This window comes from Alligator mississippiensis, chromosome 9, assembly GCF_030867095.1.
Source record: "Alligator mississippiensis isolate rAllMis1 chromosome 9, rAllMis1, whole genome shotgun sequence".
Lineage (NCBI taxonomy): Eukaryota > Metazoa > Chordata > Crocodylia > Alligatoridae > Alligator > Alligator mississippiensis.
The window spans coordinates 22,587,420-22,600,270 of record NC_081832.1 but is presented as its reverse complement, the minus strand read 5'-3'; the positions used below and the strand labels follow the sequence as shown (position 1 = coordinate 22,600,270).

The 12,851-nt window shown below is 46.5% G+C and overlaps 1 protein-coding gene across 1 annotated transcript; it reads left to right on the top strand.

Moving 5' to 3' along the window:
• Window positions 1-221: 221 nt before the first annotated feature.
• On the top strand, window positions 222-5,059 carry SRSF6 (serine and arginine rich splicing factor 6). The gene is made up of 6 exons (XM_006276562.4): window positions 222-423; window positions 682-830; window positions 2,149-2,264; window positions 2,473-2,681; window positions 3,067-3,156; window positions 3,293-5,059. The coding sequence occupies exons 1-6, from the start codon at window positions 317-319 to the stop codon at window positions 3,654-3,656; spliced, it is 1,035 nt and encodes a 344-aa protein (XP_006276624.1). The 5' UTR covers window positions 222-316; the 3' UTR covers window positions 3,657-5,059.
• Window positions 5,060-12,851: the final 7,792 nt, after the last annotated feature.

Genomic DNA, 12,851 nt, shown 5'->3' with positions numbered 1-12,851 from the left:
GCCGGGTCTGCCCTGCGCAGGCGCAAAAGGAGCTGTGGGAACGCGTGGAGAGCCCTGCGCTGGCGCAACAGCGCTCGTCGTGCTACTAGGTATGCGCCGTCACGCCTGCACAGAGAGCGCTTCTTCCTCCGTCCCAGCCGCCCCTGGAAGCGTCATGCCGCCGCTCACGTTCTCCGCGGTGACGTCACATGCCCCGCCCCCCGGTATAAAGGCCTGCGCGGGCGACCGGCGCCATTGTGGTGCGGAGCAGGCCGCAGGCGGCGAGCGCGGCCTGGCAGCACCGACCTCCCGGCGGTCCCCGGCCCCGCTCGCAGCCATGCCGCGTGTCTACATCGGGCGCCTCAGCTACCACGTGCGGGAGAAGGACATCCAGCGCTTCTTCAGCGGCTACGGCCGCCTGCTCGAGGTCGATCTCAAAAACGGGTGAGGCGGCGCCGCGGCCTACTGCGGGGGCGGCGCGGGGTGGCCCTTCCGCCCGCCTCGGCCCGTGCCTGGCCCTGCTGCGCGGCCGCGGCCCGAGCGGGGCTGGCGTCTGCCGCGTGGCGCCCGCTTCAAAATGGCGGCGACGGGGCGGGAGGGGGTGCCGTGGCAGTCGCTGCCTTTGTCCCCGCCGGGGCCGGGCCGGGCGGGGCGATGCGATGCGATGCGATGTGAGGCCGGGCTGACGGCGCTGCCCCCCAGGTACGGCTTCGTGGAGTTCGAGGACTCGCGCGACGCGGACGATGCCGTTTACGAGCTGAACGGCAAGGACCTGTGCGGGGAGCGGGTGATCGTGGAGCACGCCCGAGGCCCCCGCCGGGACCGCGACGGATACAGCTACAGCAGCCGCAGTGAGTGCAGCTCCGGCTTCCCTCGGCTCAGGCGCGGGGGCCACGGGCGCCTGCTCGGGTCTGACTGGGGGGTGGTTGCGTGCCTGGCCCGGGGGGCGGGGGAGCCTCCCCGGGCGAGGGGCTCAGAGCTGTTGGGGGCTCCCTAGTGCGCGGCTGTAGTGGGGCTTCACACCAAGTGGTGCACTGTGGGTGTCTTCTAACGGTAGGGAGGGGGGCGGGATTTGCCAAGCTGACAAGGCCTCCTTAAGGAGGATGCTTGTCAACAGCACCTCTCCCTTATTGTACTGACTTGGGACCCTTTGGTGGCAGGGGTGATGGTGCATCCCTGATGGAGGGTGGGGGTGAAGTCCTGGGGGTCACTGGAAGCAGACTTACGGGATGTTTCTGCTGATTACGCAGAACGTAGCCAGGGGGAGGGGCTTGCTGAGGCACGTGAGCTTGCAGTGAGGGGGAGAAGCGGCTTGCGAAGGCTTTTTGTACCCTGAGCTCGTTTTAAGTTGATGAGCTGAGTGGAGTTGAATTGGCCTGGTGCTGTGCTTTAAAAGCACGAAGCCTTGTCTCAGAAAAATCTGAGAGGCTCATTGCTGGGTGGGCGGGGATCTTTGTATTACAAGTGTTTTGCAAATTCAAATGTATGTTGTGTTTTAAACTTGTTGCATGTTCAATTCAAACTTTTTAACAAGTCCTTGATGTTTCAATTTAAAAGTGACCAGTGGGGCTGAGGCTGTGTCCACTGAGGCTAAGATGACTGCCTTTCCTGATTGGCCATGGCTTTTCCATACATTGTGTGACCCTTGCCCTATGACCCTTTGGCTGACCTTACCGGAAGCCATGACGACAGCAGCCTTTTGCCATTAGACGCAGGGTGATGGTGAGGATTCCAAGGGTTAGACAAAACTGGTTAAACTGAACTAGGTGACTGTTAACCTTGCGTGTTTTGTGGCCAAACCACCACCAAAAACCTCATACTGTGATGTAAGTACTTAGTGTAATTAGTAACGTTTTTGTAAAATGTAGAAATGCATGTAATCAGTTAAGTTTTATATTTTACAATGTTCTGTAAAATAAAACTTAGCAAGGTAAATCTAATAAAGGAGCAGTCACTCTCTAACAGATCTTAGGAGCACAGACTTGTAGGATTTTAGTCTCTTTGATTTGCCATTAATATAGATTATGGCAAAATTGCAACTTTGTTGGAGGCTTAGAAAGATAAAGTCCTACTCCAGTAAATGTAATCTGTATTTAACTAACTTTTTCAGAACTTTTTGTTTTCTTCACACTATGAGAGAGTCTGACTTGTTTTCTTTGCACAATAAAGGTGGATATAGCAGTCGCAGACAATCGGGAAGAGATAAATATGGACCACCTGTGCGTACAGAATACAGACTGATTGTTGAAAACCTTTCCAGTCGCTGTAGTTGGCAGGATTTGAAAGTACGTACTAATGTGACAATGTTAGTCTAGCTTCCTGCTTGGTCACAATACTTCCATTTTATTGTGAATATTCATGATTTGGGAAAGTCATTTGGAACTTATTCATTCGTGTCTGTTGACACTCTTGGTGAGTTTTTTACCTTTGTTTAGGCATGTTACATTCCAGAAGCATGAAATGCTTATGTAACTCTTCATCTGTTCTCTGAAGGATTTCATGAGGCAAGCTGGTGAAGTAACCTATGCAGATGCTCATAAAGAACGCACAAATGAAGGGGTAATAGAATTTCGATCTTACTCAGATATGAAGCGTGCCCTGGACAAATTGGATGGCACAGAGATAAATGGCAGGAAGATAAGGCTGGTTGAGGACAAGCCACGTTCAAGCCATAGGCGATCTTACTCTGGCAGCCGGTCAAGGTAACCTTTTGAAATATTTGATTGATCTTTATAGCAAAAGTCTCCTGCTAGCAGTAGGAGAAGAGTCTATTATATTTAGTCTAAACTTGAGAGAGTAATCATTTCCTTTTAATTAGATTACATCTTGCAGATAAGATGATTGTTAGGATGTGGAGGGGAATAGCTTTCTATGATAAAACATTACGTAAGTGATCAGGTGTATTTCAGGAAAGACAGTTTACCTTCTGAAACATCATAAGTAGTTCAGTGTCAGATGGTATTCTTACTGTAGGTTGATCTGTGACTTGCCTGCCTTTGTGTGCGTCTCCCTGTCCCAGCCCAAGAAATTGTTGTAAACATCTGTGGATGTTTAGAGTTTCACAAGGGCACTTTGAAACATTGTCAGGTCACGCTCTAGAAGAAGGTCGCGAAGCAGGAGTCGCAGGAGCAGGAGTAGCCGCAGCCGATCCCGTAGTGTCTCTAAAAGCCGGTCACGGTGAGTAACGTACATTATTTATTGGCTATTTCTGTTAAATTAGAAATTGTGACCCTTCCTTGGTAAGTGTGACTGTATGTAAAACTGACATGAGTAATTTTTTTCAGTTCCTATCAAATATTTTGTTCTCTTCAAGATCTAAATCCAGGTCACGGAGCAAAGATCGTTCGCGTTCCAGATCTAAAAGCAGGAAGTCAAGATCAAAGAGCAAATCTAAACCTAAGTCTGACCGGGGTTCCCGCTCCCGCAGCAGATCCAAGGCAAAATCTGAGAAGTCTCGCAGCAGGTCTAGGTCCATGTCTCGCTCTCCCAAAGAAAATGGTAAAGGAGATGCTAAGTCTAAATCCAGATCAAGGAGTAGGTCTCGTTCCAACTCGCCACAGCAGCAAGCCTCTGTCAAGGCTCGTTCAGAGTCACCATCCAAAAGAGCTGCATCAAGGTCCCACTCCAGATCTCATTCAAAGTCTCGCTCACGATCAAGATCTAGTTCAAGAGATTAAGACTAGAACTCTCCTCTTACTTTGCACACTATTATGGAACATTTTCCTACTTGCCAGGCCATTAGTCTTTTATGTTAGTCCTTCAGAAGTTGGTTCCTTCTTTTGCAGAAAGGAATGGCCTGAGAACCAAGTAATGAGGCATAAAGGTTTGATTTGTATCTAAATTTGGTGAAAAGATGAGGTGGTGTGGAAATGGTGGTAAGAGCAGGAAGAGAGTCCCCTTTTTCTAGAAAAATAAAGTTAAACTTTTGATTTTTAGCATTTCAGCAGAAATAATTTGACTGCTGTTAAGAGGAAAGTGGGTTTTATATTAAAATAAACTCTTAAGCATAAGACGCTTAAATTCAGGCTTTTTTGAGAACGTCATTTTTTTTTTTTCCTAATTTTTCACTCTTAAAATTACGGGCCTTAGTAGTATAAAAGGTTACGTCTTGCTATCAAAGACACAAAAGCATTGTTGAACTGGTCAGTGTAGATGCCTTGGCTATTTCAGTTTGTGGAAGCAAAGTGGGAACTGTACATACAGTTAATATATAATAACTAGGCAAATTTCAGACCAGCAATAAACTCAAGTTGGAAGCACTTGTGCTGTATCTTAACTCGCCAAAAGTAAGCTTCATGTCTCTCCTCTTCCTTTCCCCTTCCCCAACTACTCTGACTGTATTAAAAGCTAATAAAGGTACTACTCTGTAGCCTTGCATGATGCAGTATTGCCTAAAATCCTAGGTATCAAAGTTCAAAGAATGGAAGTGTTGTGACTCTACTTTGCTTGGATTCCAGGTGATGTTCCAACTCTGACACGTTTGTGTCTTTTGGATGTGGTCCAAGTCACTAGTGTTTTGTATGGCTTGCTGAACTCTAAATGTTTATCTATTGGGTATGTGAAAATAAGTAACTTTTAAACTCTCTTTCCTGCACACACCCCCCCCCCCCTCGAGTTACCACCCACTTTGCATCAAAATAAGAGCCACAGTCCTATTGTGTGTGAATTTTAAACCTTATAGGGATCTCTAAATACATTGGAGCTAGAGTTCTAGTCTTAACAGGAGACTTTGCTAAACCAGAGTTGCCAATTCACTTACAAATTGTGAAGTAGATTTCATCTCAAAAGTCCCATTTATAGTTAAATTGATTTTTTTTTTTTTAATTTTTTTTTTTTTTTTTTGGTAACATGCAATACTGAACATTAGAACTGCCTTGTAATCTTTATACAATGTGTAGTTTAACTTGTATAAAATTAAATCAGTGACTCAAACTCTTGTGCTTATGCCAATGGAACTGAACTCTTTTTTGCACGCACAGTAGATCTACCACTGTGATGGACTTCAGCAGAACCATTATCCCATGTATAACTCTTGCAGATCTCATGATAAACGAAATTAAATGTAGCAGTAAATACTGTAGCTTTTTTGTAATTTCATGATGAGAACTTTTACATCTGGGTTTATCTTGCACCTGTAATTCTGGCCACACTGTGGCCTTTGGAAATGCAAACTTTACCTTCAGTCAGGCTGAAACCTGCCATAGATTTGTAAGTGTGTCCATTTGCCCTAAGCAGCATAACCCAAAATATTTTGAGAGACTTCATGCTCAAGACACAACTACTACAGCAAGGAGACTCTTTTTGTTTTTGTTTCTTCTAGTATGCTTTGTTGCCATAGGCTTTTTTGTGACACCCCCACCCTCCCCCCCGGTTACAGATGGCTAGTCTGTTGAAAGCAGAGAAGCCATTTTCAGCTTTTTCTTTAGTGCTCTATATTGTCCTGGAAATTCAGATGGCATGTAAAAATTTATTTAATTTTATTGGAAGTCCCGTGCTAGACTCGCTATCAAATACAGCACCCTTTCAGCAAATTGTTCCATACTATATACTTGTCGCAACATTTAGTTAAATTTTGGTTACCGAAAGAATGTTGAAAAGATTGAGCTACTTAAACTGATGTTTGCCATAAGCACTTCTGGTTGGATCTGGGAATTCTTAATTATGGTGTGCTGTGTGCTAGTATTTCCAACATCATGCTTGGCCATGCAGTTCTTGCTCTCTATTAAGTCCACCAGCAGCCTGATACTTGGCTATTAATTGTGGTTCCTCAAGATGACAAATATAAGCTTGAAATATTACCAGTCCAATTTTTAGGCAGAAAAAAACATAACTATCCTGTTCATCCTACAGGTTCTTTCCTCCCATACCTCATGCCAAATGTGAATAGCCATCACTGTTTTGTTATCAAGCCTGGCTTTCCCCATGACTCAGTTCTACAGCATAGTTACACATACCCATCATGGGAACCTATGGTATATCAAAGTGTAGAGATGGCAAACATCTAGTTGCATGTCAAAAAAAAAAATTGTATACTTTCTACATTTCATTAAAAATGTCCATTTTGGTGTAAATTTTGCTGCTGTGAAACTTGAAAGTCTGCAGTACTAGAATGCTGCAGGACCCAGAGGTCTTGCCATGGATTTAGGTCTAATGTACTGTGGAGAACAGGTGAGGACTCTTTAACTATATGAGCTTAAAGGTGGTATATCAAGTCTTGTCTTTGCCCAACTTTAACTAAGTACCTTCTCATTCCTACTGAAACTATCTTGCGTGCAATTCAGTGACCTGTGTTGTGGTACTGCAATGAGAATTTTAGGTTAGATTATTAGTGGGGGGGAGTAGGGGGATTCCCTCTTTCAAGTATGCCAAAGATTTTTTTTCTGGCATGTTCCTTGTGGTATGTGTTACCTGAACTCTTAAACAAAAATCTCTGAAAATGATCAACTTAGCAAAGGCCATCCTTAAATGGTCTAGCTTGCACATATCAGAGCAAAAACCTCATGTTGAGAAATGAAGTGGGATATTTCAACCTAAAACTAAACCCCAAGTGTCCTACTGTTTTTTATGGAAGACATTCAAGGCAGATTGCTAATGACCCCTCGCCCCCCAGTCATTCCTGAATATTTGAATCTAAAATCCTAAATCCTACAGTCCAAGGCACCCCTTTTGAACACTTATTTTTTACTCGCTTCTAAACATGGGAAAATTTATAAGAGCCATTCTTGCTGCAAAGAAGCTTTTTAATATGGGCTCCTATTGGAAATCTGAATTTTTCATGCGATTCACGTTTCCACAAGTGTTGAATGGCACCTTGAATCATGCTTGAAAGGTTCTCTAGGCACCTGTGTGGACTGGTCTAAGTAACATTTTTAAAACAAGGCTATGCATACATATGTAACATTCTCATACTTCTACTGCCTTGTGTCTACTGATAGCTGGACTTAAATTTATGCATGCCTTGAATTCTTTTGGAAATGAAGTGATCCACTACTACTACTATTTTTTGAGAGGCCCTAACTAGAGATCAGATGTTACCTTCTCACGTGTAGGTAAAAAACTTGCTGGGGAAAACTACAGCTGTAAATATCTTAAAGTTTGAAGGCAGACTTTCAGACTCTGTAAGTGGTGGCAAATTAATTTTGAGGAAAAAATGTTTTGAAGACTATGTTCCCTTTCACACATTTAAGAGCTTTCCATCAAATTCCCAAGTCTATAAATCATTTATCAAGATCACATTCCTTAAGCCTGGGGTGTTTTGACAGCTGGCCTGCAGGCCAGATCTAGACCCTAGTGCTGTTGCCCAGGGCTCCCTGTGGATCTAGTAATATGGCTGTGTGGGAGTGGCAGCACCATTTCCCCACTGCTACATTTTTGGACCTTTGAGGAGGTCCAGGATCCTTGGTGCTAGATCGGGTGCCTGATCCCAGCATGTAGGGTCTGCTTGGGGTAGCCTGAACTGTTAGGGCCCAATCCTGACATGCAGGGTCAGAAAGGGGTGGAGCCTAGGCCCCAGTTCCCAATCCCAGCAGCACATAACAGGCTGCACAAGGCCCTATCCCAGCATCTAGAGCTTGATCTGACCACAGGCTGGTTCCATGTCTCTTGTATGGCCTGCAGGTCTGCTGCCTTAAGTAATCTGGAGTACAGGCAATCTCTTCTTAATGTAGTTTTATTTAGAGCTATTTTGCTGTAGTGCTCATTTAAAATGAATACCTGATTTCACTTAGCATTGAGCCAGTTTTTTTATAGTGCCCAGCAAAGCAGCAGCAATGGCAAGAAGTGAGTGGCAGCGAGTGGGTGGGTGGGAATGTGTGTGGTGTCTGCACTGGTGCTGCAGGGCCAGGGCCGGCAGGGGCCCAGGTGGGGCAGCAGGAGCGGGGGCCCGGACTGGCACACAGTGCTGGAGTGGCTGGTGGACAAGGGTGGGGAGGAGCAACGGCGGTGGGGTGGGGATGGACAGGCGTAAGCGTGGGGCCTCTGCCAGCGGCCAGGGCCAGGGCCAACAGAGACCCAGGGTGGACCGGCAACAGCACGGGGCTGGCAGGCAGAGGGGTTGGAAGAGGCGGGGGTGGTGAAAAGCTGCAGCAAGAAGTGGTGACAACTAATTATCTCTACACTAATTCCTGTGGGGAAATGGGTTTTGCTTAGAGTGTTCCTGCTTAACACTTGGTTTTTCCTGAACCAATTAAGAGCGTTAAGGGAGGGGGGGGGTGGTTGTTGCCTGTAGTAGTAGTAGTAGTAGTAGTAGTAGGGTGGGTGTGGTTGGTTGCGGGGAAGGGAGGGAGACATTACATCTCCTTTAATGCACAAAGTCAGTCTTCAGTGTGACTTACAAAGAAGAATCTAGTACTAGAAAAATGGTAAGATTTCAGTTCTGTGCATACTGAACATTAGGCCTGTGCGAGTAGGCAGCTATTTGATCCTGTTTTGGATGCCAGCGATCTGATCTGGAGCTCCGGACTGGGTTTCCGCTTCCATCCAGCCGAAGCAGCTTCGAAGCTGCCTCGGAGATCCGGCCATAGGGTATAATGGGGAATCAATGAAATAGCTATTAACTGTTGTTTTTTGTCTGATTTGGATTAAACTTGAGGGGGTGGTAGCCTCTGCTGAGAGCATAAAGCCTGCCATGTTTCAAGGAGATTGGTGCAGGGGTTTGGGGGGAACTGCACCTCAAACTGTGAACAAGCAAAACTCATGACTTGGGTGACACTTAAGCTGCAGGGATGGTAACACCTGCTGTGGCCATGAAGCCTGCCAGCTGTTGAGGAGATAGGTGCAGGGGTTCTGGGGCCCTGCACCCCTAGCTGCTGACAGGCAAAACGTGTGACATGGGTGCTTGTGCAACTAATGTCTCTGTCTTGGGGCAGGGTGGGGTGGGAACGGAGACACTACTGCAGGCCTGGCTGCTAAGGTATTGTGTTACCAGTCATGATTCACTCAGTAGCTAGCTAATGTAGCCAGTTTATTAGCAACAATTAACACCTACAAAACCACAGGCTAAGGAGAGCAAATAATCAATACAGACAAATCAACTGCCCCAAGGCAGACAGTTGCACAAGCACCCTTGTCAGAAGTTTTGTCTGTCAGCAGCTAGGGGTGCAGGACCCCAGAAGCCCTGCACCTATCTCCTTGACAGCTGGCAGGCTTTGTGGGGGCAGCTTCCCCACCCCCATCCCTGCAGCTTCCCCCCCCCACCCTTTGTTGTAACACATACATGTGACGTGAGTTTTGCTTTCAAGAATTTAGGGTGCAGTTCCCCCCCAACCCCCTGCACCAATCTTCTTGAAACTTGGTAAACTTCATGCTCTCAGTAGAGGCTACCACCCCTGCAAATTTCATCCAAATTGGACAAAAAACAACAAGGTTATAGATATTCATCGATTTCCCCATTATACTCTATGACCGAATTGGCTCCGAATCTTTTCCAAAGCAATTTGGAAGCTCCGAATTGATTCGGACAGCCTAAAGATTCCAGCAGTTCAATTCGGATGCATAGATTCGGCCTCCGAATCATCTCCGAATTCGAATCATGATCTGAAGCTTTACACAGCCCTACTGAACATGCAATGTTTGATCATATGAGATACTAAAGTGGCTTTTACTTGGGTTGTGTAAACGTTTCATAAAAAGCCTTTCACTTAAATGCCTGTCAATAATGTGCAAGAGTCCTTGGTCTAAAACATTTTTCAGACTAACCTGTAAACTGTGCTTGGTATGTAAAAGAACTGTATGATTGCTCAGAGCTCCAGTATGAAACTGGAGATAGGCCTGTTCAAAGTCCCTGGGCTGGGGTCAGAGGGGAGAGCAACACAGATAATGTAGCGGGTGTATGCTATAGACCATCAGACCAAGAGGATGAGGCAAATGAGGCTTTCTTCAGACAACTAGTGGAAGTTTCCAGATCACAAGCTGTGGTTCTTGTGCAGCACTTCAATCACCCTGACATCTGCTGGGAGAACAATACAGCAGTGTGCAGGCAATCCAGGAAGATTTTGGAGAGGGTTGGATACAACTTCCTGCTGCAAGAGTTGGAGAGACTAACTAGGGGCCATGCTCTTCTTGATCTGCTGCTCACAAACAAGAATTGGTGGGGGATGTAGAAGTAGAGGGCAAGGTGGGCAGCAGTGGCCACAAGATTGACTTCAGGAGCCTGACAAGAAGAAAAGAGCAGCAAAGTATGGACCCTGGACTTCAGAAGAGCAGACTCTGGCTCCCTTAGGGAACTGATGGGCTGGATACCATGGGGAGGAGGGGGGGTGGGGGCAGTCTGAAGGGAAAAGGAGTCCAGGAATGCTGATTGCATTTTAAAGAAACCTTACCAAGGGCACAGGAACAAACCACCCCGATGTGTAGGAAGTAACCAGCTTGGCTTAGCAGAGAACTCTGGTGAGCTTAAATGCAAAAAGGAAGCTGACAAAAAGTGGAAGCTTGGACAGATGACTAGGGAGGAGGATAAGAATATTGCTCAGGCATGCAGGGATGAAGTCAGGAAGGCCAAAGAAGACATGGAGCTCCAACTAGCAAAGGACATGAAGGGTAACATGAAGGGTTTCTAAAAGTAAGTCAGCAACCAGAGGGAGGTCAAGGAAAGTGTGGGTCCCTTACTGAATGGGAAAGGCAACCTAGCAACATGATGAGGAAAAGGCTGAAATAATGGTTTTTTTTACCTCAGTCTTCATGGGCCAGGTCAGCTCCCAGACTGCTGCACTGGACAGCACAGTTTGGGGAGAAAGTAAGCAGCCCTCAGTGAAGAAAGAATGGGTTAGGGACTATTTAGAAAAGCTGGACATGTACAAGTCTATGAGGCCGGATGCAATGCATCTGAGGGAGTTGGCTGATGTGATTTCAGAGCCTCTGGCCATTATCTTGAAAACTCGTGATTGGGGGAGGTCCCAGATGATTGGAAAAGAACAAATATAAGTGCCCATCTTTAAGAAAGGAAAGGAGAGGAGGAAGATTCAAGGAACTGCAGACCAGTCAGCCTCAGCTCAGTCCCCCCAAAAATCATTGAGTAGGTCCTTAAAGAATCCATTTCTAAGCACTTGGAGGAGAAGGTGATTAGGAACAGTCAGCATGGATTCACCAAGGGCAAATCATGCCTGACCAACCTGATTGCCTTCTATGATGAGATGACTGGCTCTGGAGAAAGTAGTGGACAAAATATACCTTGACTTTAGCAAAGCTTTTGATACAGTCTCTCAGCATTCTTGAAAGCAAGCTGAGGACATATGGGTTGGATGAATGGACTGTAAGGTGGATAGAAAGTAGGCCTGTGTGAAGCGGGTAGTATTCACTTTGGATTTGGCTGATTCAGGGGACAGTGATTCGATTTGGTGATTTGAATCAACTGTCCCAAATTGATTTGACCAAATCTCCAAATCACACAGGCCCCATCCCCTGCCCACTCTCAATGGCTGCCCTGCCCACCCCAGCTCCAAGTTGGAGGAGTAGGCAGGGGATGGGGCCTGGTAGGGATCCCCCTATGGTCCCTTCTCCTCTTCTCCAGTCCCCCCTCCCCTGCCCCCTACTTACCAGCATGGAGTCTGAGTCCAGCTCCCTGCTACAGTGTGCGGAGACTGCCCAAATCGCCTGAGCTGTCCAAAACCTTATCAAAATTGATTTGGAGAGCTTTGAATTGATTCGGATCTTTTAATTGGTTCCCTGATTCGATTCGGATTTGGAGATTTGGCCACCGAATTGGGCTGAATCTCCTCCGAATCGAATCGGCACCCAAAGCTTCGCACAGCCCTAATAGAAAGCTAGCTGGACTGTTGGGTTCAGTGGGTATTAATCAATGGCTTAATGTCTAGTTTCCAGCCAGTATCAAGTGGAGTGCCCTAGCGGTCAGTCCTGGAGCCTGTTTTGTTCATCATCTTCATTAACAATCTGGAAGATGGCACAGAGTGCACCCTCAGCAAGTCTGTGGATGATGCCAAGCTGTGGGGGATAGTAAAGATGCTGGATGTTAGGGCTAGGATTCAGAGTGACCTAAGCAAACTGGAGGATTGGGTCAAAAGAAATCTCGTGAGATTCAACAAGGACAAGTGCAAAGTCCTGCACTTGGGATGGATGAATCCCATGCACCAGTACAGGCTGGGGACTGACTGGTTAAGCAGCATCTCTGCAGAAAAGGCCCTGGAGGTTACAGTGGACAGTAAGATGGATATAACTCAGCAGTGTGCCCTTATTGCCAAGACAGCTAAGGGCATACTGGGCTGCATTAGTATAAGCATTGCTAGCAGATCAAGGAAAGTAATTATTCTGCTCTATTCTGCACTGGTGAGGCCACATCTGGAGTACTGTGTCCAGGTTTGGGCCCTCTGCTATAAAAAGGATGTGGACAAGTTGGAGAGAGTTCAGCAGAGAGCAGCGAAAATGGTTTGGGGGCTGGGGCACATGACTTCCGAGGACAGGCTGGGGGAACTGGGTTTATTTAATCTGCAGAAGAGAAGACTGAAGGGTGGTCCCAGAGAGGATGAAGCTAAACTGTTTTCAGTGATGACAGAACAAGGAGCAATGATCTCAAGTTGCAGCAATATTGGGCTGAAACTTGAGCCTTTGGGGGCAAGGAGAACTATGAGATTATCTTACAGCACTCGTCCGACAGAAGCTTTATTGACTACACAAATATCTGCTAAGTACAAAGCAATTATTCAGTAGGGTTTGCCAGTATACATGTAGCCAACTTTACTGGGTTTGCCAGAATATAAGCACGCAGTTACCAAAAACTGAGCTTGTTAACGTGAATCCTCACTGTCGCAGTCTGTCTAGAGCTGTTACTCAGGAGTCACTTCCCTCGGTCAGCCGCACTGGGTTAGCTTCCTGGGTTGTGCTGCTCCAAGTCTGAAGGGTTGATCTTACCTGGGAGGAGA